The sequence below is a fragment of the Balaenoptera physalus genome (genome assembly GCF_965194825.1).
Source record: "Balaenoptera physalus genome assembly, chromosome: 15".
Taxonomy (NCBI): Eukaryota; Metazoa; Chordata; class Mammalia; order Artiodactyla; family Balaenopteridae; genus Balaenoptera; species Balaenoptera physalus.
The window spans coordinates 13,646,656-13,670,547 of record NC_138894.1 but is presented as its reverse complement, the minus strand read 5'-3'; the positions used below and the strand labels follow the sequence as shown (position 1 = coordinate 13,670,547).

The 23,892-nt window shown below is 37.4% G+C and overlaps 1 protein-coding gene across 7 annotated transcripts in view; it reads left to right on the top strand.

Annotated features, from left to right (window-relative positions):
- ANAPC1 (anaphase promoting complex subunit 1) overlaps positions 1–23,892 on the top strand; it is a 98,047-nt gene that overhangs the window by 19,484 nt on the left and 54,671 nt on the right. For all 7 annotated transcript variants that reach the window (XR_014254059.1, XM_082426754.1, XM_082426755.1 and 4 more), the window contains exons 12-20: positions 2,068–2,158; positions 2,266–2,331; positions 4,714–4,848; positions 6,188–6,328; positions 6,916–6,976; positions 8,935–9,122; positions 19,360–19,434; positions 21,462–21,730; positions 23,039–23,130. Coding sequence is in view for 6 of the 7 variants with exons in the window: in XM_082426754.1 (XP_082282880.1) it covers positions 2,068–2,158; positions 2,266–2,331; positions 4,714–4,848; positions 6,188–6,328; positions 6,916–6,976; positions 8,935–9,122; positions 19,360–19,434; positions 21,462–21,730; positions 23,039–23,130 (1,118 nt within the window). In the remaining variant the exon portion in view is untranslated. The remainder of the gene's footprint in view (positions 1–2,067; positions 2,159–2,265; positions 2,332–4,713; positions 4,849–6,187; positions 6,329–6,915; positions 6,977–8,934; positions 9,123–19,359; positions 19,435–21,461; positions 21,731–23,038; positions 23,131–23,892) is intronic.

Here is a 23,892-nt window from a genome sequence, read left to right as displayed (position 1 = left end):
TCTTCACTATCATTATTCTGAATTCTTTTTCTGGAAGGTTGCCTATCTCCACTTCATTTAGTTGTTTTTCTGGGGTTTTATCTTGTTCCTTCATCTGGTACATAGCCCTCTGCCTTTTCATCTTGTCTGTCTTTCTGTGAATGTGGTTTTTGTTCCACAGGCTGCAGGATTGTAGTTCTTCTTGCTTCTGCTGTCTGCCCTCTGGTGGATGAGGCTGTCTAAGAGGCTTGTGTAAGTTTCCTGATGGGAATGACTGGTGGTGGTTAGAGCTGACTGTTGCTCTGGTGGGCAGAGCTCAGTAAAGCTTTAATCCACTTGACTGCTGATGGGTGGAGCTGGGTTCCCTCCCTGTTGGTTGTTTTGCCTGAGGCAACCCAACACTGGAGCCTACCCGGGCTCTTTGGTGGGGCTAATGACAGACTCTGGGAGGGCTTACGCCAAGGAGTACTTCCCAGAACTTCTGCTGCCAGTGTCCTTGTCCCCATGGTGAGCCCCAGCTATCCCCCGCCTCTGCAGGAGACCCTCCAACACTAGCTGGTAGGTCTGGTTCAGTCTCCCCTGGGGTCACTGCTCCTTCCCCTGGGTCCCGATGCACACACTACTTTGTGTGTGCCCTCCAAGAATGGAATCTCTGTTTCCCCCAGTCCTGTCGAAGTCCTGCAATCAAATCCCACTAGGCTTCAAAGTTTGATTCTCTAGGAATTCCTCCTCCCGTTGCTGGACGCCCAGGTTGGGAAATCTGACATGGGGCTCAGAACCTTCACTCCAGTGGGTGGACTTCTGGGGTATAAGTGTTCTCCAGTCTGTGAGTCACCCACCCAGCAGTTACGGGACTTGATTTTACTGATTGCGCCCCTCCTACTGTCTCATTGTGGCTTCTCCTTTGTCTTTGGATGTGGGGTATCTTTTTTGGTGAGTTCCAGTGTCTTCCTGTTGATGATTGTCCAGCAGCTAGTTGTGATTCTGGTATTCTCACAAGAGGGAGTGAGAGCACGTCCTTCTACTCCGCCATCTTGGTTCCTTTTGACAAGATTTGTTATTGTCATTTTCTTTGATTGTAGCCATTCTGGTGGGTGTGACGTGTTTTTTAAAAATTTTATTTACTTATTTACTTTTTGGGTGCGTTGGGTGTTCGTTGCTGCGCGTGGGCTTTCTCTAGTTGCGGTGAGCAGGGGAGCTACTCTTCTTGCGGTGCACGGGCTTCTCACTGTGGTGGCTTCTCTTGTTGCAGAGCACAGGCCCGAGGCACGTGGGCTTCAGTAGTTGCGGCACGCGGGCTCTAGAGCGCAGACTCAGCTGTTGTGGCGCACAGGCTTAGTTGCTTCATGGCATGTGGGATCTTCCTGGACCAGGGATCGAACCTGTATCCCCTGCATTGGCAGGCGGATTCTTAACCTCTGTGCCACCAGAGAAGCCCCTGAAGTGGTTTTAATTTGCATTTCCCTAATGACTTATGATGTTGAGCATCTTCTCATGTGCTTATTAGCCATTCATTTATCTTCTTAGGTAAAATGTGTATTTATATATTTACCAATTTATTGACCTTTAATTTTGAAATTATTATAGATCACAGGATGTTGTAAAGTAGTAGAGGTCCTGTGTAGACTGCACTTTTTCCCCCAGAGGTAACATCTTACATATCTATAGTGCATTGTTAAAAGAAAGAAATTGACATCAGTACAATTAACGGGGCTCATTCAGACTTCATCAGTTTTATGTGTACTCATTTGTGTGTGTATATGATTCCATGAAATTTTATCACGTGTAGATTTGTGCAAACATCCCAATCAAGGTTGAGAACTTCTTTATCACCTCACAGATCTCCCTCATGCTACCCACTTTAGAGTCACATACACCACACCCATCTACCACAGTCCCCAATCCCTGGCAACCACTAATCTGTTCTCCATCTCTATAATTTTGTCATTTGAAAATGTTTTATAAATGGAATCATACAGTAAGTAACCTTTTGAAATTGGCTTTTTACAGTTAGTATAATACCCTTGAGATCAGTAGAGGTTGTTGCATATATCAATAGTGTATTTCTTTTTTAATTTGAATATTTAGATGTGTAAAGTTTCAAGAGAGTAATGATAAAACCCAGCTCATCTTTGGCTCCGTCACCAACATACAGGCAAAGGATGCAGCTCCAGTGGAGGTAAATGCAGGCACATTTCTTGAGAAGTTGAAAATCATTGTGCTTTATAATTTGCACAGATTGGAAAATAAAATTTTTGCCTTTTTTTTTTTTTTTTTTTTTTTTAGAATATAGACACTATGCTGATCCTGGAAGGCAGTGGAAACCTGGTGCTGTACACAGGAGTGGTTCGGGTAAGTAATAAATAGCATTTCATGCTTTTAGTAGGACTACTTCCTTAATTATTATTTTTTAATATTACTTTAGTTTGATATTTAAAATTTGTTACCTCCTGTCTATAGAATTTGGCAGAAGATTCTTGTAAGAGTTGACAATGAAGTCTTCAATTTAGTTTGGGCCTTATTTGGAGGTCTAGGACTCACTGTCATTAGATGGATTGGCACTATGAAAACAGGGCAGTTGGGGAAACTTTAATGAATATAGATAATTTTTAAAAAAAGAAAAAAGTTAATTGAAGTTTTATAAAGAATATAGTTTTGAAATTGATTTGTGGGTAGCTTTCTTAAGTCTCAAAATTTTAGTAAAGTTTCATTGTATTAAATGTATAATATATATGTTGTCTGTGTCTTTTTAAACAGTTGTGAACTTTACATACGGAATAATGTAAAGTTTACAAATTTAAATTATGAAATTTAAATACACATAGTTTGAAGGATAATGAAGTGAACATTCATATAACCACTGCCCAGGTTAAGAAATAGGATGTTGCCATATATTTACAGTCTCTTGGATTTTCTTTCCTCATTGTATCCTCATCCCCCAGAGATCCTTACTTGGAATAAATCAGTCCCTTGTTTTTATTACTAGTTTTTGCAGTTATGTATGTATCACTGATGAGTAAATTGTTTAGTTTTCCTTGTTTTTGAATTTTCATATAAAGAAAACATACCACATACTCTTTTCTGACTTCTTTTGCTCAACATTATATTATTTTTAGATTTATTTGTGTTGACGTGTAGCAGTTGTTGACTCACGCACTGTTACCTAGTTTTCCATTGTATGATTATACGAGAACTTTACCAGCCACTAGGGCTGTTTTGCTGTTTCCTCTAATAAACAATGCTTAAAAATTTTTAAAAAATATATATCTCCTAGCCTTTAGAATATATGCATATTCAACTTAGCCGCATGGTGACACATTGTTTTCCAAAGTGTAGGTTGCATCAAGGAGAGCTCTCGAAGTTTCTTTACAATCTTGCTAACCCAAAGTACTGTTAGCTTTTTGTTTTTGTTTTTCCCAGATTGGTGCCTCATTACAGCCAGGTGATAATGGAAGTCCAGGCTCCCACTTGGCCTTTGCTCACAGGGCCGAGGGGTGGGGTGCAGTATTTTCCTATCGTGTTTGTCTGGAGTAGGTTGGTCATTGTCTAAAAGTTTTCTAGCTATTCCTTTCCTGATTGGGTCTTTTTTCCTGTCTGCTCCTGTAATGAGATTGTGGTCTGCCTCAACTTCCACATTACCTAGAGGGCAGTTTGAGAACCGAATGGTGTTACAGATCATTGTTTAGTTCTCAGATCTTTTACTGTGTCATTGTTGGTCAGTTTCACACATGGGTCACTCACTGTTGGTCAGTTTCACAAAAACTTTATATATACTAGTTCTCCTGTCATTTTTGTTTTTTAATCCTAAGGATTTTATTTGGGCAACGTCTGTAATTTATTAGCTTTCGGGTAGTATATTGACATAAATATGTATATTGTCAAAATTCCACTTTAGTTCTGAGTATCTCCTTTTAGTCTTATCAAGAGTTTTCAGCCTGTGTGGGTGTGAATTTCTGTTGTGTTTTTCCTGAGAACCCTGTGGGTAGCTAAAAGGAAGGAGTGGTTAGCATGGATTGTTGGCTCATTGTTTTAAGGTCAATGTAGAGTTGATGTAAATTTTTTTTGAGGAAGAGGTATTTGAAAGTTTATGACAGAAGACAGATTGTGAGCTAGAGAGTATGGTTTGAATTAGGTTGGATTTAATTTCTTGAGTATCGCTTCAGCCTAAATTTTTTGGCTCCCAAGAAGTAATTGATGTCTTTCTCTCTGCCAGGAAAATACTTAACAAGATCGATGCTTATAGCCTCTGAAAGCTTAGTGTCTCTGCTGCCTTTACCACCAATGAGGTAGAAAAATGCATAGTATACGTGAATTTTGTATAGTGTCTTGACTATATTAACATTCCGCCTGTTTCCTGCCCCCAGAAAAGTCCTTAGTTATGAAAAGAAGGAATCAGACTAAGAATTTATGCCAAGATATTCGTAGTTGGTAGGTAGAGTTTGATACATTATTAAAATTTTAATTCTCTTTGTTTTTTAGTTGTGTTTGGTGATCATAGACTTTGAAATATCTAAAGAAATATATGCTTACATGCCTTAACGTTTCATTTAAGAACATGATACAGTAGGGAATTCCCTGGTGGTCCAGTAGTTAGGACTCTGAGCTTCCACTGCAGGGTTCAATCCCTGGTCGGGGAACTAAGATCCTATAAGCCGTGTGGCGTGGCCAAAACAACAACAACAACAACAAAAACATTAAAGCTAATTTTTTTCCACATTTTTGTATTGCTTAAAGGTGGGAAAGGTTTTTATTCCTGGGCTGCCAGCTCCCTCCCTGACAATGTCGAACACGATGCCTCGGCCCAGCACCCCGCTTGACAGCGTTAGTACTCCTAACCCTCTGAGTAAGCTGCTTGGATCCCTGGATGAGGTAAGACGGAGTAGGTGTTGTCAAAAATTAATAGTGTTTTAAAGAAGTTTGGTCAAATATTAGTTCTTTCCATGGTTAACTTTTTTCTGTTTTAATGGTGACAGAATTGGAAGTTTGGCTAATGCTTGTAGAATGTGTATGTTTTCAAACACAGATGATTCAGTAAACATACATTGACTTCCCTTCTGATGTGTAAGGTACTTTTTGAAGGTGCTGCAGTGAGGAAAGTGATGCATTCTTTTTCATCTAGGGATCTCACAATTTACTTGGGTGGAACAGATGTACTGTCTGTTTTAAGAGATTATAATTTAAGATAGGTAGACTTTTAAGACTTAGGAGGAACAGAGAGCACCATAGGAGATTCACTGATAGGAAGATACATTCTGATGGGATGATGTGGTGGAATCAAAGGCTCCTCTTCCAGAGACGTGTCTACCTTGGTTTGGACCTAGAGGGTAAGTAGGATGTCTGTAGATGGAAGGGGGTTTTGGGGTAAGCGGAATTGCATGGGTGTGCGCGTGGAGGCAGGACAGTGCAGAGCATTTTAACACATATTTGTATCTCCATCTCCCAGCATACAAGTGAAGACTCAGCAAGTCTGTGGAATGAATGAATGCTTATAAAAGTACACGTAGTCTCTTGGGTGAGGCAGGGCAGGGGGTGGGATAATAATAACCTTTTTTCTAGTGTTATCTATGTACTAGACACTGTTCTGAGTGTTTTATATGTATTAACTCATTTAATCCCTTAAAACAACTTTATTAGGAAAATATTAATCCTTGTTTTACAAATGGGCACATAGAGAGGTACAAGGAGGTTACTGGTCTAACAACATACAGCTAATAAGTGGTAGAGCTAGGATTTACACTGTCTTCCTAACATGCTCTTGAAAAAGAAAGGATGAAAAGGTTTTTATTCCGAATGCAGTCTCCAGGGCATTATAGGTTTTTGAGCATGGAGTTAAGAATGTTAGGGTTTGTGTTTTAGATAGGTTAATCTTGGGATTGCAGATAGACCAATTAGATCCCAAGTGCTGTAAGACTCTGGGGCCACCTCCTTCCGATTCCTTTCTTCCTCTCCTGATCTTGGTCCCTCAAGTCCCGGTAGTCTCCACAGCTTTGTAGTGCTGTCCATCAGATGTGCTATTTTTATCGACTTTTTCTAGTTGCTTTTGGTGAGGACCTTGGTCTGCTACAAGGTACTTAGTCATGATTAGAGCAGAATGGTTTTAAATCATTATGTACAATTGCTAGGCCATATGCAAAAAAGATACATAGTTTCTTTAACCTTAATTTCTCAAAACATGCTTCACATGTGTTGTATTTATGACTTTTTCCAGGCTGTTCTGTTGTCCCCAGTTCCAGAACTAAGGGATTCTTCAAAGCTTCATGATTCTCTCTATAATGAGGATTGTACTTTCCAACAGCTTGGAACTTACATTCATTCTATAAGAGACCCTGTCCATAACAGGGTAACGCTAGTAAGTATGCATATTTATTTTTAAAAGGTTAGGCAAAAAAAAAAAAAAGGTTAGGCAACTTTCCAAGAATTGTGGCTGTTATTTAAAGTTTGTCAGAATGCAGAATTTTGTGAAAAATGGAAACAAATGTTTCTTGTGATTTTTAAAATCGCTTATGTGTCATTTTTTTGCCCTATTTTACTTTAAAGAAGCTCCGCCCAACTTTTCTGAAGTTCATGTATTATGAAAAAATGTATTGAAAACAAAGCTTGTTCAATCAGTTGAATTTTATACGGGCATGGTTTTTGTCTTTCTATTAAAAGTGAGCCTCTTTTTTTTGGTGATGGTGACTCAAGTGTCTATATGAAAATTAGACACTTTATTAAAGACAAGAATTTGTGTAAATGTTTTACAAATAAGTACATTGATTGTTTCTAAAACTTCAAAGTATTCAGTTCTGTTTGAAAAATATTGCTTGTTTTTCATTTATTTTATTGCATTTTTGTTTGACAGTCTTGTAAAGCATCAGCTATTTTTAAGACATTCAGAGACTTAGAATGCACAGATTCTATTTACTCGCTCTTATTTGTTTCCATTCTTTTCCCTAGGAACTGAGTAATGGCTCCATGGTTAGGATCACTATTCCTGAAATTGCCACCTCTGAATTAGGTACGATTAAGAATCAAACCTCACTTTTGTGTGTTCTTAGTTTGATTTAAAAGATTTGGAGTAATTGCTGATTTACATGAATAATTGGGATTTTAAAATTTTTTGCTGTTTTTGAAGCCATGAGATGGAGTTTTTTACTGTGCTGAGAAGCTATAAAAAAGAGCTGGGGGGCATTTTGTGCTGTCTGCTCCATGTGTGCTCTAAGGCTGGGGGAACCCGTGAAGTGTGTGCTAGTTCTGCTTCTGTGAGATTTCTTATGAAAAAGAAGCCATGCAGTGAGATTACAGTGTATGGACATGCCTCTTGCAAGAAAATCTCAAAAACAAGGAAGCCCAAGCAACTAAAATAGTTTTCGGCATATTGATGGTTTTTAATCCAAAAATATATCTCTCAATTGTTAGATACATTGAAAATTAACATAATTGCCTTTAACTGAATAAAACTTAACATTATAGTAAAAATACACTCAGGAGTATTTTGATAAAATTGCAGTCTGCTTGAATTATTACTGAAATGCAATTTGGAAAGTACTAGGTGAAGAATATTTTGAACATAGAATAGTAAAGAAAACTGTGGAATTGAAAAGATTTGCCAACAAATGTAAATTAAGAAAAGAAAGCTTGTATGATATAAGAAAATTTAGGACATCTATTAGTTTCAAAGTCTAACTGCCAGAGCAGAGCGTTGGCAGATTGTGTGAATTCTGGAATTTGGTAAGTGGGCTAGAATGACTTTTGCGTTTTAGGAAGTATCTTTCATTGGTGTAGTAAATGATATTCTGAGTTCGTATGGAGATGCCTTGCTTTTCTGAAAGGTATTTAGCCAGTGATCTCAAGAAGTATAAGCCTAACCAAAGTACATAAAAACAAATAACAGGTTAATTAAAAAAAGAAAAAATCTTGCTCTCTCACGAGCAAATAGAAGTCACATAGTTCATGCACGTAAGTTTTTGTAGTTTACTTATAAAGCTTTCCTCAGCCCCTCAGGCAGTATCTGGTTTACACTTATTTTGGATTCAATCATGACAAACTTGACTATTAGGTTTTCTAACATTGGTTTCATTTGATTCCAACCTTTGCTGTGTATGCACACACATAGCAAATTGATGAGAAAAAGCATATGCTGCTGAGGATGGGCCCCGGTGACAGTGCCAGTGGGAAGGGAAGAAAAGAATCCTCTAAAGAGATTATGGGAGGATACGAAAGCATTGCAGTTTGGGGCCATTTCCTACTAAAAGCAGACCCAGGCCTCTTTATAGCAGTAGCCCTTGCCACCCTGAGGGGGTCGCTGTATGACAGTGTAGCACTGTAAGTGATAGTCATACTAATGATACTGAGTCATTAAGAAAGTTATAGTTTACATGGTATTGATTGATCAGAGAGCATGTAAAACATTTTAGAAACAATGCTGTCAGAAATAATGAAAAGTTATAAAGCTTTGGTTAACCAGAATGTTCAATCATTCAGAACATATTTTAATGCTAGGTAAGCATTGCTATTTGAGGAGGTATATATTGATTATTACATATTTACTGAAGTATTGAAGCAATATTTTATATGAATTTATTAATGTGGAAATTGTGTGTTTTTGTTAGAATGGCCTTTAACTTATTGTCCAAACTAGGACATTTTTGAGAGTGAAATGGGGAACTGTTAATAACTGTCAGGGCCATGGATGTCAATCAGTTCTGTCTTAGGTAATCTCAGCTCTTTGGTTACTCTATTTCTGATCCAAAATTAATGATCAGAAAGCTGCCCTGAGACCTCTCGCAAGCCCTGTTAAATTCAGTGTCAGTTGATTGGCTAGGTCAGATTTGCATCCCATTGGCTCTTTAATGGCAGTTCTTTTTTCATAGTACTTGGCCTTTATATAGTAGTAATTAAAAAATGTTCTTAGTAAAAGGGGAAAAGAAATGCATGCATAGGAAGCATACTAAAATTAATCTTTGCTTTCAATAGTACAAACTTGTTTGCAAGCAATTAAATTTATCCTGCCAAAAGAAGTAGCTGTTCAGATGCTTGTCAAGTGGTACAGTGTCCACAGTGCTCCGGGAGGACCCAGTTATCACTCAGAGTGGAACTTATTTGTGACCTGTCTCATGAACATGATGGGTTATAACACAGACCGCTTAGCATGGACAAGGAATGTAAGTACAGATAATTGTTTTTCCTCCTGAGATATTCTGTTGTTATCTAAAATGTGGTTATATAAAATGTAATGTTTGCATAATTTTTTTTAACATCTTTATTGGAGTATAATTGCTTTACAATGGTGTGTTAGTTTCTGCTGTATAACAAAGTGAATCAGTTATACATATATCCCCATATCTCTTCCCTCTTGCGTCTCCCTCCCTCCCACCCTCCCTATCCCACCCCTCTAGGTGGTCACAAAGCACTGAGCTGATCTCCCTGTGTTATGCGGCTGCTTCTCACTAGCTATCTGTTTTACATTTGGTAGTGTATATATGTCCATGCCACTCTCTCATTTTGTCCCAGCTTACCCTTCCCCCTCGCCATATCCTCAAGTCCATTCTCTAGTCGGTCTGCATGTTTATTCCCGTCTTGCCCCTCGGTTCTTCATGACCATTGTTTTTTTTTAGATTCCATATATATGTGTTAGCATATGGTATTTGTTTTTCTCTTTCTGACTTACTTCACTCTGTATGACAGACTCTAACTCCATCCACCTCATTACAAATACCTCCATTTCATTTCTTTTTATGGCTAAGTAATATTCCATTGTATATATGTGCCACATCTTCTTTATCCATTCATCTGTCGATGGACATTTAGGTTGCTTCCATGTCCTGGCTATTGTAAATAGAGCTGCAATGAACATTTTGGTACATGACTCTTTTTGAACTATGGTTTTCTCAGGGTATATGCCCAGTAGTGGGATTGCTGGGTCGTATGGTAGTTCTATTTGTAGTTTTTTAAGGAACCTCCATACTGTTCTCCATAGTGGCTGTATCAATTTACATTCCCACCAACAGTGCAAGAGTGTTCCCTTTCCTCCACACCCTCTCCGGCATTTATTGTTTCTAGAGTTTTTGATGATGGCCATTCTGACCGGTGTGAGATGATATCTCATTGTAGTTTTGATTTGCATTTCTCTAATGATTAATGATGTTGAGCATTCTTTCATGTGTTTGTTGGCAATCTGTATATCTTCTTTGGAGAAATGTCTATTTAGGTCTTCTGCCCATTTTTGGATTGGGTTGTTCGTTTTTTTGATATTGAGCTGCATGAGCTGCTTGTAAATTTTGGAGATTAATCGTTTGTCAGTTGCTTCATTTGCAAATATTTTCTCCCATTCTGAGGGTTGTTTTTTCCTCTTGTTTATGGTTTCCTTTGCTGGGCAAAAGCTTTTAAGTTTCATTAGGTCCCATTTGTTTATTTTTGTTTGTATTTCCATTTCTCTAGGAGGTGGGTCAAAAAGGATCTTGCTGTGATTTATGTCATGGAGTGTTCTGCCTATGTTTTCCTCTAAGAGTTTTATAGTGTCCGGTCTTACATTTAGGTCTTGAATCCATTTTGAGTTTATTTTTGTGTATGGTGTTAGGGAGTGTTCTAATTTCATTCTTTTACATGCAGCTGTCCAGTTTTCCCAGCGCCACATATTGAAGAGGCTGTCTTTTCTCCACTGTATATTCTTGCCTCCTTTATCAAAGATAAGGTGACCACATGTGCGTGGGTTTATCTCTGGGCTTTCTATCCTGTTCCATTGATCTATATTTCTGTTTTTGTGCCAGTACCATACTGTCTTGATTACTGTAGCTTTGTAATATCGTCTGAAGTCAGGGAGCCTGATTCCTCCAGCTCTGTTTTTCTTTCTCAAGATTGCTTTGGCTATTCGTGGTCTTTTGTGTTTCCATACAAATTGTGAGATTTTTTTGTTCTAGTTCTGTGAAAAATGCCAGTGGTAGTTTGATAGGGATTGCATTGAATCTGTAGATTGCTTTGGGTAGTATAGTCATTTTCACACTATTGATTCTTCCAATCCAAGAACATGGTATATCTCTCCATCTATTTGTATCATCTTTAATTTCTTTCATCAGTGTCTTATAATTTTCTGCATACAGGTCTTTTGTCTCCTTTGGTAGGTTTATTCCGTGATATTTCATTCTTTTTGTTGCAGTGGTAAATGGGAGTGTTTTCTTAATTTCACTTTCAGATTTTTCATCATTAGTGTATAGGAATGCAAGAGATTTCTGTGCATTAATTTTGTATCCTGCTACTTTACCAAATTCATTGATTAACTCTAGTAGTTTTCTGGTAGCATCTTTAGGATTCTCTATGTATAGTATCATGTCATCTGCAAACAGTGACAGCTTTACTTCTTCTTTTCCGATTTGGATTCCTTTTATTTCTTGTTCTTCTCTGATTGCTGTGGCTAAAACTTCCAAAACTATGTTGAATAATAGTGGTGAGAGTGGGCAGCCTTGTCTTGTTCCTGATCTTAGTGGAAATGGTTTCAGTTTTTCACCATTGAGGATGATGTTGGCTGTGGGTTTGTCAAATATGGCCTTTATTATGTTGAGGTAAGTTCCCTCTATGCCTCCTTTCTGGAGGGATTTTGTCATAAGTGGGTGTTGAATTTTCTCTAAAGCTTTCTCTGCATCTATTGAGATGATCATATGGTTTTTCTCCTTCAATTTGTTAATATGGTGTATCACATTGATTGATTTGCGTATATTGAAGAATCCTTGCATTCCTGGGATAAAACCCACTTGATCATGGTGTATGATCCTCTTAACGTGCTGCTGGATTCTGTTTGCTAGTATCTTGTTGAGGATTTTTGCATCTATATTCATCAGTCATATTGGCCTGTAGTTTTCTTTCTTTGTGACATCTTTGTCTGGTTTTGGTATCAGGGTGATGGTGGCCTTGTAGAATGAGTTGGGGAGTGTTCCTCCCTCTGCAATATTTTGGAAGAGTTTGAGAAGGATAGGTGTTAGCTCTTCTCTAAATGTTTGATAGAATTCGCCTGTGAAGCCATCTGGTCCTGGGCTTTTGTTTGTTGGAAGATTTTTAATCACAGTTTCAATTTCATTACTTGTGATTGGTCTGTTCATATTTTCTATTTCTTCCTGGTTCAGTCTTGAAAGGTTGTGCATTTCTAAGAATTTGTCCATTTCTTCCAGGTTGTCCATTTTATTGGCATATAGTTGCTTGTAGTAATCTCTCATGATCCTTTGTATTTCTGCAGTGTCAGTAGTTACTTCTCCTTTTTCATTTCTAATTCTATTGATTTGAGTCTTCTCTCTTTTTTTCTAGATGAGTCTGGCTAATGGTTTATCAATTTTATCTTCTCAAAGAACCAGCTTTTAGTTTTATTGATCTTTGCTATTGTTTCCTTCATTTCTTTTTCATTTATTTCTGATCTGATCTTTATGATTTCTTTCCTTCTGCTAACTTCAGGGTTTTTTTGTTCTTGTTTCTCTAATTGCTTTAGGTGTAAGGTTAGGTTGTTTATTTGAGATGTTTCTTGTTTCTTAAGGTAAGATTGTATTGCTGTAAACCTCCCTCTTAGAACTGCTTTTGCTGCATTCCATAGGTTTTGGGTCATCGTGTGTTCATTGTCATTTGTTTCTAGGTATTTTTTGATTTCCTCTTTGATTTCTTCAGTGACCTCTTGGTCAATAAGTAGTGCATTGTTTAACCTCCATGTGTTTGTATTTTTTACAGATTTTTTCCCTGTAATTGATATCTAGTCTCATAGCATTGTGGTCAGAAAAGATACTTGTTACGATTTTAATTTTCTTAAAGATACCAAAGCTTGATTTGTGACCCAAGATATGATCTATCCTGGAGAATGTTCCATGAGCACTTGAGAAGAAAGTGTATTCTGTTGTTTTTGGATGGAATGTCCTATAAATATCAATTAAGTCCATCTTGTTTAATGTATCATTTAAAGCTTGTGTTTCCTTATTTATTTTCATTTTGGATGATCTGTCCATTGGTGAAAGTGGGGTGTTAAAGTCCCCTACTATGATTGTGTTACTGTCATTTCCCCTTTTATGGCTGTTAGCATTGGCCTTATGTATTGAGGTGCTCCTATGTTGGGTGCATAAATATTTACAGTTGTTATATCTTCTTGGATTGATCCCTTGATCATTATGTAGTGTCCTTCTTTGTCTCTTGTATAGTCTTTGTTTTAAAGTCTATTTTGTCTGATATGAGAATTGCTACTCCAGCTTTCTTTTGATTTCCATTTGCATGGAATATCTTTTTCCATCCCCTAACTTTCAGTCTGTATGTGTCCCTAGGTCTGAAGTGGATCTGTTGTAGACAGCATATACATGGGTCTTGTTTTTGTATCCATTCAGCCAGTCTGTGTCTTTTGTTTGGAGCATTTACATTTAAGGTAATTATTGATATGTATGCTCCTATTACCATTTTCTTAATTGTTTTGGGTTTGTTATTGCAGGTCTTTTCCTTGCCTTGTGTTTCCTGCCTAGAGAAGTTCCTTTAGCATTTGTTGTAGAGCTGGTTTGGTGGTGCTGAATTCTCTTAGCTTTTGCTTGTCTGTAAAGGTTTTAATTTCTCCGTCAAATCTGAATGACATCCTTTCTGGGTAAAGTAATCTTGGTTGTAGGTTTTTCCCCTTCATCACTTTAAATATGTCCTGCCACTCCCTTCTTGCTTGCAGAGTTTCTGCTGAAAGATCAACTGTTAACCTTATGGGGATACCCTTGTATGTTATTTGTTGTTTTTCCCTTGCTGCTTTTATTATTTTTTGTTTGTATTTAATTTTTGATAGTTTGATTAATATGTGTCTTGGCATGTTTCTCCTTGGATTTATCCTGTATGGTACTCTCTGTGCTTCCTGGACTTGATTAACTATTTCCTTTCCCATATTAGGGAAGTTTTCAACTATAATCTCTTCAAATATTTTCTCAGTCCCTTTCTTTTTCTCTTCTTATTCTGGGACCCCTATAATTCTAATGTTGGTGTGTTTAATGTTCTCCCAGAGGTCTCTGAGGCTGTCCTCAATTCTTTTCATTTTTTTTTCTTTATCCTGCTCTGCTGTAGTTATTTCCACTATTTTATCTTCCAGGTCACTTATCCATTCTTCTGCCTCAGTTATTCTGCTGTTGATACCCTCTAGAGAATTTTTAATTTCATTTATTGTGTTGTTCATCACTGTTTGTTTGCTCTTTAGTTCTTCTAGGTCCTTGTTAAACATTTCTTGTATTTTCTCCATTCTATTTCCAAGATTTTGGATCATCTTTACTATCATTATTCTGAATTCTTTTTCAGGTAGACTGCCTATTTCCTCTTCATTTGTTACGTCTGGTGGGTTTTTACCTTGCTCCTTCATCTGCTGTGTGTTTCTCTGTCTTCTCATTTTGGTTAACTTACTGTGTTTGGGGTCTCCTTTTCAGAGGCTGCAGGTTCGTAGTTCCCGTTGTTTTTGGTGTCTGCCCCCAGTGGCTAAGGTTGGTTCAGTGGGTTGTGTAGGCTTCCTGGTGGAGGGGAGTAGTGCCTGTGTTCTGGTGGATGAGGCTGGATCTTGTCTTTCTGATGGGCAGGTCCATGTCTGGTGGTGTGTTTAAGGGTGTCTGTGACCTTATTATGATTTTAGGCAGCCTCTCTGCTAATGGGTGGGTTTGTGTTCCTGTCTTGCTAGCTGTTTGGCATAGGGTGTACAGCATTGTAGGTTGCTGGTCATTGAGTGAAGCTGGGTCTTGACGTTGAGATGGAGATCTCTGGGAGATTTTCGCCGTTTGATATTACGTGGAGCTGGGAGGTGTTTTGTGGACCAATGTCCTAAACTTGGCTCTCCCACCTCAGAGGTACAGCCCTGACGCCTGGCTGGAGCACCAAGAGCCTGTCATCCACACGGCTCAGAATAAAAAGGAGAAAAAGAAGAAAGAAAGAAAGAAGAAGATAAAATAAATAAAATAATTAAAATAAAAAATAAAAAATAATTATTAAAAAAATTTTTAAAATGTAATAAAAAATAAAGAAAGGAAGAAAGAAGAGAGCAACCAAACCAAAAAACAAATCCACCAATGATGTTTGCATAATTGGTTGTGCAGAATTCAGAGTATATAACATATCAGTTTACTAATGGGCATACCTCATTCAACAAAATGGAATAATGCTAAGGCTTATTGTATCTATACATTTTAAGTCAAATATCATTACTATTTAATAACATTTTACTAGTAATTAGAATTATTGCATTTTCATAATATGGTAAAGCACTTTGGCTATTATTTCTCATTTCATCTTTGTAAAATGGCTATAAGTTATGCTCGGATTAGTAGTAATAGTCTTGATTTTATTGATGAAGAAACTGAATCACGAAGAAATCACAGACTAGAGATTTGCTCAAAACTGGGCCTTCATTGTATCTTCTGACTCATGACAATGTTCTTTTCTGAAGCCCAGACTGTCTTTTCACACACAATTGCTTGGTCTGTGAGGAGGAAGCTTTGGTTTGAAGGAGATTTAAAGTGCTTTAGCCTAAGTATCTAGTCTGCTAATGATACAAAGCTGCATTCCTCATCTCCCTCCCTAGAAACTTTCTTCCAGGCCCTTAATAGGTTACTTATAAAATCAGGGTAACGTCTTCAGTATTGGTGATTTCCTTTTGCCTCTGGAGATCACTCCCAGGACAACCTTGCCTGGGTCACTCTGAAGAAATCACTGTAGAACACACTTACCTTTCTCCAGGTAACTCGGCTGTACTTGTCTATACATTTTAGTTTTCTACCAGCAAATCCATTAAAAAAATCATTTGTTTTTCTTTATTATGAAAGTATACATGCTTACTGAGGAGAATTTGGAAAATGGAGGAATTAAGAGGAAAATACTACTACTCAGAGACAACCACTCTAAACATTTTGCTGTTGCTTTATAGATAAACATGATATCAATGAAAATTTCCCATATCATTAAAAATTCTTCAAAAAACCTCCTTCATTTTATAGGCTACCATGTGGTTTTATCATGATTAAAAGCTAATAACTGAACATTGTTGAACCAGTTTTTTTCTTATGAGTAATTTGCAAACATTCTTTTATATGTAAATCTGTACATCTCTAGTCATTTCCCAAGAATTGAACCCCAAAAGAGGGATTACTAGGTCAAGTAATGTTCAAAAAGGGTTGTGCAATCAACATTTTCACCAGCATCATTTAAAGGTGCCCATTTCACCACATTGATTATTTGAGTGGGGTGAACCTTTGCCAACTCAGAACTATTATGTCATTTCTGTGTAAGTAAATGGGAATGACTTTTTAAAATTCTCATTGGTCATTTATATTTTTTATTTTTTGACTTGCATTTCATGGCTTACCAGTTTCATTCTCCTCTTCACCTAGCAGCCAAAGTAATCCTGTCCAATAAAATCAGATCAAGCCACTCCTCTGCTCAGAACCCTCCAGTGCCTTCCCATCCTACTCAGTAAAAGCCAAAGGCCTGCAAGACACCCTGTGACCCAGCTTCTCTTACGTCTGGTTTTACTGCCTACTCCTCCCTGCCTTGCTCACATTGTCCCCACCACACTGGTTTCCGTTGTTTCCCCTGAACACACCAAGCATGTTCCTGCCTCAGGGTCTTTGCGCTTGCTGTTACCCCTGGAGAAAATGACTTCCCTCAGACAAGACAAGCTGAGGCCTTTTCCATATGTCACCTCAGTGCACCCTGCCCTGTCCATTCTGTGTAGAATTGTACCTACGCTCCATGCCCCCCTTATTATCCCCTTTACCTTTTTTTTTCTCTTAGCACTAATTAAATGTAATATGCTGTATATTTTATTTATTTTGTTTGTGTGTCTCTTCTCCTCCCACAGGAAGGTAAATTCTGTGTGGGCAGGGATTTTTTGTTTGGTTTTGTTCACTACTCTATCTCTAGGACCTACAGTAGTGCCTGGCATAGATGGGTGCTTAGTGAACATTTGTTGAATGAATGCCCTTTTCCACCTGAATGAAGTATTATTTTTAACATTTTGTGTCTGTTGCATCATATGAAAGAATCGCCCTCTGCAATTTCCTTGGGAAAAATTTTCCTGGGAAAATAGGGACAATTTTCTTATTCCAAACAATTGCATGAATGCTAGTACATTCCAGATTCTTCCATTTTTTATTAAATATGAAAAAATTGTGCTTTATAGAAACCAAGGATTTCTACAATATGAATAAGTCCACTTCAGCTTCTTGTAGTTTTTGTATGTTACTGTCCTGTGGAACTTGTTGAGGAATACAGATCACTGTGCCCCATTCTCTAGCAGAGAGCCAGTGCCCCCTCGTGTTTCCATGTTGTGGTTAGGACTGAGCACCCACGGTTTTTTTCTTTTGTAAAGAGGAACATGATTCTTTGATTTACTTATTGCACGATAGCCCTAAAGGAAGGAACGAGGAAATCAGCTCTGACATTTATTTGTAGGACTGCATAGTTAAACCCTGCTGTCTTTTGTCCTCACTGTCAAAGCTCAGGATGAAATGGTCCTCAGTGGCAAATGGCTTTTATTTTGCTTTGTCCAGATATATCTCTTTTTTGTTTTCATTTAAGTAATAGGGTGGAGGGTAGAGTACCGAATTTCTGCCAATGACTAGCTCTGTGATTTTGGCATTTCTTTGGGCCTTCCTTAATTTACTAATTAGTTCAATGAGAGGACTGGGCCAGATGTTTCTTTCTGGTTCTTACATTCTGTGAGTGGTTGCATCTAGGGTTAACTGTTCTGTCCTTTGGGATACTCATATTTTCATTAGATAGATACTGAGTCCCTGATGCGGGCCAGGCATGAAGCCAGGCTTTTCAGATACGCATTAGGGAAGACAGATAGTTCCTCTCATGGAATTGACTGTCCTAGGGGAAGGCAGATAAATGAATATTTTATATCCAGGTTATGATAGATCAAGGTCAGGGATCCACAGAATTATATAACAGGATTGGCTAACCTGTGACATATTAAAATAATGAAAATAAGACAGAGCCATATATGTCACAAAGAGGTATCTGTATCAGACAATCTCCACTGTCCTTTCCCATAACTCCAGGTCTTAATGAATCTGATAACCATAGCTGGGACATTCTTTCTGACTGTGGGACTTAGACTATGTGTGTGTGTGTGCGCGTGCACACACGTACGCTATATTTGGTTGAAGTTTTAGGTAAGATAGCTATCATTTCATCTGTTGCTTTGATTTTGCTCTTGTTATTTTTGTTTTTTGATAATATTGTGTGTAAGTTGGGCTGTGTTTTATTTAAATGCTTCACAAGAAAACCTGTTCTCTTGATCAGTTTTAAAAATTACTTTATTCAGTTTAAAAAAGTACTTTATGCAGTTTTATATTTAAACATTCAGTTTTAAAAATTATTGCTATCTATGTTTAGTTTTTATATAGAAATCAACTTTCAGATGAATGAGATTAATTGATAAATATGTAAGTTTTTATAGCGTAGGAAAATAGCTATTGCTATTATAGGGTTATGGTTGATTAGTTGGTAGTTCAGTGTCTGTGTAAAGTAGCAGGTGGCAAAGGTTATGCCAGAGGGAATTGAATAAGACTGAACTTTTAGAAAATTGCTTTTATGTAACTGCATTAGGATAGGCTAACTATTATAACAGAAAGCTCTCAAAAGATATAATGGCTCACACACAATAAAAATGTGTATCTTGTTCATATCACAGTATTGAGCAGGTAAACAGGCCTCATGGTTATTAGGGACCCAGGCTGATGGAGCATCTGTCTTCTTCAATGTGAGGCTTCAAAGGTAGCCTTAGAGTTGATGCTAGATACAAGGGAAAGAGCCTAGGGGAGCATGAATGGGAGGTTTTCATGAACTGGGCCTGGCAGTGGTGACATCTACTTTCATTCATAATCACACTGTCAGAGGGCCACACCTGACTGTGAGTGGGCAGGGTTACGTAGCCTGGCTGTGGGTCCAGGAGAAAGAGGAGAACACGGATTTTGGAGAGTAGCTACCCATCTCTGCCATAGAATTGTTAGACTGTCACTGCAGACAGACTCTAAATAAATGTCTGCTAAGTTCTGACATTTGGCTAACACTGGGTTGATTCTTTGAGACTTGGCGTATTTTGGGTATAGCTAATGGTCCTTGTTCTTTCTACCAGTGGAGTGAAGATCTGTGTCATCAGAGAAGTAGGGGAGGAAAGGAAGCTACCGTTGTAGTACCTGTGAGCCCAGGCACTGGACTAGGTGCTTTACATAGATGATTTCATTTAATCTTCACAATGACCCTAGAAGAAAGGTTTTCGTACCATGTTTTTCCAGATGAGAAAATGAGTTTTGGTGACATTCCTCAGTTTCCATAATTGGTAGAACTGATTTCAGAATCATTTAAGTTGATCCGTTGTCAGTGATAAATTCACATGATTTTGTCTTCTCTTTTGGGGTTATCTTCCAGTTTGACTTTGAAGGATCACTTTCCCCAGTCATTGCACCCAAAAAAGCAAGACCTTCTGAGACGGGATCTGATGATGTAAGCATTGCTTTTTCTTGCTAATAAAAATTAATCTGTGAGTATTATACTGGTCCCCCACACTTGTAGCGTTCCTGTTGATTTGCGTGTATTTCTAACACCTTTGACTTATTTTAATACTGAATGACAGGTATTTTGAAGGGCAAGACCTGTTACATTTTCTGTGGCTATTTATTCACTTTTGTCTTTAGTGGTCATCTAAAAATTACTAAACATACATAATGCTGTGCGATTTAAATTTGGGTTTATAGATGTTTTACTGCCAATTGATCACCTAAAGTGACAGCATTTGCCTTTTTAGGCAGTGTTTCTTTAATTTAGGTTTTCAAACGTATCAGATTCCATGGGTGTATTCTTGTTGTTTCAAAACAACAAGATTCTTTTAAAATTGAGGTTTAATTTACATAAATGAACTGCTCAGATCTTAAATATGCAGTTTGATCAATTTTGACAACTGCACACTCGTGTAACCCACACTCCTCTGAAGAACAAAACATTTCCATCCTTCCATAAAGCTCTCTTGTGCCATTTTAAATCATTTTTTTCTTCTCAAAGCATCCACTGATTTGAATTCTGTCATATGTCAGCTTTGCCAGCTCTAGAACTTGATATAAATGAAGGAATATAGTATGTAATCTTTGGCATAAGGTTTCTTTCATTCAGCATAATGCTTTTGAGATTCATCCATGTTGTTGCAGATATCAGTAGTTTGTGCCTTTTTATTGGTGGGTAGTATGAATATACCATAGTTTGTTTATTCATTCTTCCGCTGATGGATATCTAGCCCATTTCCGTTATTTGACTGTTACGTGTAAAGCTGCTGCCAACGTTCAGTAATAAGTCTTTGTGGACACATATTTTCATTTCTCTTGGCTAAATACCTAGCAGTGAACTTGTTGGGTCATTGCTGGTTCTCAGACTGGTTATACCATGTTAACACTGACGAGTAATATATGAGTTGGCCAGTATTTGCTGTTAGTCTTTTTCCTTTTAACCATTTGGATGTGTGGAAAGCAGTTTCTCTAAGAGGTTTTAACTTGCCTTTCCCTAATGACTAATGATGTTAGACACTGTTTCATATGCTTATTAGCTACTTACATATGTTTGTGTGAAGTTTCTGTTCAGGTGTTTTACGTATTTTTAAATTGGATTTAAAAAAATATTTATTAAGCTGTAGAAGTTCTTTATATATTTTAGATATGACATTCTTTGTCATATGTGTATTTTGGGAATATTTTCTCCCAGTATGTGGCTTAACAGTGTCTTTTGGTGAGCAGAATTTTTTATTTTGGTTGTCTAACTTATAAATTTTTTACTTTTATGGTTGGTTCTATATCTGTTCCAAGAGTTTTTAAGTTAGAATAACACACTGTATTAAGCCTGACAAAAGCACCAGTAAATTCCAAGTTGTGACAGAACCATAGACCACATTCTCTCAACACAATACAATAAATCACAAGTAGAAACTAAAACACACTTTATACTTGTAAAGTGTAGCACAGTTTGAATATAAAATTAAGTTGACTGTTAGGCAGATTACTAGCGTCATCATCTTATAAACATTGAAAGATACATATACCAGCTGGATACAAGTAGACCTCTCCTCTTACTAAAACCCAAATCAATGTAGTGGTCCTTATACCTGCCTGTCTACACTTCCCACCTTTCCTTCTTTACTTTTGGCTCATAAGACATTGCCTAAGATAATCTTAAATTTTTCTCTCTCAATCTCTACCTAGGTGGTAGGATTTTTCTTCCAAAGTCTGTGCCCTAAAAGGGCGTGACTACATTTTTTCAAATGGTTTTTAAAGGTGGCTTGTCTTAATATTTATTGCTGGCACCTGGAAACTGCTTAGCTATTTTAAGTGTTGGTTCTAATTTTTCAGCATTGTGATTTTTCATATTATTAACAACTTAATGTGAAAATGGAACTTGAATTGTTTTAAGTGAATTTGATTTTCTTTTTTAATGATGACATTACAAGGAGGGATTATTTAAAAAGTTAATATCCTTTTTATTCTTCTCAGGACTGGGAATATTTACTAAATTCAGACTACCACCAGAATGTTGAGTCTCATCTTTTGAATAGATCTTTATGTTTGAGTCCTTTGGAAGTTTCACAGATGAAGGATGAGGATTTGTCACAGAATCTCAGTTTGGACTCTTCTACACTTCTTTTCACTCACATACCTGCAATTTTTTTTGTTCTTCACCTGGTCTATGAGGAGCTTAAGTTGAACACTCTAATGGGAGAAGGAATTCGTTCACTTGTTGAACTTCTCGTTCAGTTGGCAAGGTAAATGTTGTTTGTAGATTAGAAACTTCAAGAGGTCGTTAGCTGACTTGATCTTAACCATGAATATCATATAGGAAGCTTGTAAATAAATTTCTGAAATCTACCGTCTCAACAAAGCACAGCATTTTCTATAAACCACAGAATTGTTTGGAGGTATCCACTATGTAAGGGCCTGTGGGTCATGCTGGGGTTGCTGGTCTTTGTCCTAAGTTGAGGGGGAAGACACCAGAGTGTGTTACACGGTGAGGATGACCTGCTCAGCTTTCCTTTTGACACGATGACTGTGGTGAAAGGTCTGTAATGACACCTGCTGTTTTCGTAGTAATGCCTATGTTCAGATAGTGTTTACAGCGAACAAAATCGTAATTTACATGTAGGAATTGTCAAAGTAGGTATTACAATCCCTGTTTCAGCGATGAGGAAACTTGCTCAAGTTTGTTTCTAAGAACAGGTGTCGTCTGCTAGTTGTGGGCTGTCTTTGCTGTTCTTTTGTTGTCTCAGTCTGTGGTCTTCCCCGTCTTTCAGGCTCTCGTAGTGGATCCATAATAAGATTGTTCTGATAATATTTTTAAAAGCCTTTCTAGCACCTTGTGTTTGGCACTGAACTGGGAAGGTCATACTTAGGTGTTATTTGAGCCTTTGTGACCCTTGGTGATAAAGAAAGTTAACTTTGAATCAAAATGCCAACCTCTGCGTTAAGGTTGTAGTATGTTTTCTAATTTCTGTTATCTTCCTTGAGATACTGTAATTCTTTTCTGAGACATGGCAGTTTTAATTGATGGTCAGTTTCTCTTAATGACAGATCATTACTATGATGAAAATACTTTTGTAATGAAATGATTTTCAAACCCTAATCATGGCTCTCTGAAACAGGTAACATTTGTAAAGTGTTTTACATTTTGTAAAGTATTTCTCACACATATTATCTTATTTAATCTTAAAAACTTGAGAGTGAGTTAACTGGTGTTTCTCCATTTTCTAGAAGAAAAAATACTGAGATTCATAGAGTTGACTTGCTGACGATCACACAGCTAATAAATTAAAAGAGGAGAAAATGGACCACAGTGTTTTCACAGTAGTTTTATCCACAAAATTCATCTAGCAAAAGGAGTTTGGGTTCCATTTGTCATACTGGGCACTTTAAAGTCCAGAAATAGAATACAGAGGCTCTAGATCTGGTTGTCTTCTTTCTCATAAGTAAATTTTTTTAATTGAAAAGTTCAACTGATGAGTCCTTCTAACTCTTGGGAGGAAAATGCTATAATACCTTCCTTATTATTTCTTTTTTATATGTTCTTATTGTTTTAGGGACTTAAAATTGGAGGCTTATGTAGATCATTACTATAGAGATTACCCAACACTTGTCAGAACTACTGGACAAGTGTGTACAGTTGATCAAGGTAAGTGTGCTGTTCAAGGTTTTCTGAACAATGTAGTGACATTTGCTTGTATTTTTCTTGGTGAATAGCAGAGGATATATTTCTTACCATTAGCCTCTAAATCAGGGGCAGTGTCTTTCCACTAGGCAGATTTTAGTTTGTAGTGTTTGATCTCTGACTTGTAGTAAGCCATAATTTCTTCAGTGTAGGGGGAAAATGTTACTCATCCCTAAGTTTCTGCCCTGCAAAAGCTTTGAGCTTCCGGTGCCAAGGGTGCTTTGCTGTCCTGCGCTGCCCAATTAGTAGCCACCTGCCATGTGCTATTTAAGTTAATTATATTACAAATTCAGTTCCTCAGTTGCACTGGCCGCGTTTCAAGTGCTCAGTAGCCACATGGGGCTAGTGGTTGCCATATTGGACAGTACGGATACAGAACATTTCCATAACCACCGTACTGTCTTAGACCCTGAGTTAAAGCGACTCAGGATTGGGGCCCAGTTGTTAAAACAGAGCACAATCCTGGGTGTCTTGTCTGTTTTCTCATCTTCAGGGTTAGGGCAGAAATTTTTGGTTAGATTCTTTATATGCCTTGAACACAAGAATTTTCTAAATTTCCTTCCAGGATTGGATAAAATATTAGTCAATTAAATTCCACATATTATAATATGGTCAGTTACTTACTGTGGCAGAAAACGTGAAGCGTTTTGGAGACTATGGAAAAAGGTTATTCTGATTGTTTTCAAATGATAGGTATTGTTGGTTATTTTTCCTTTAGAATAAAAC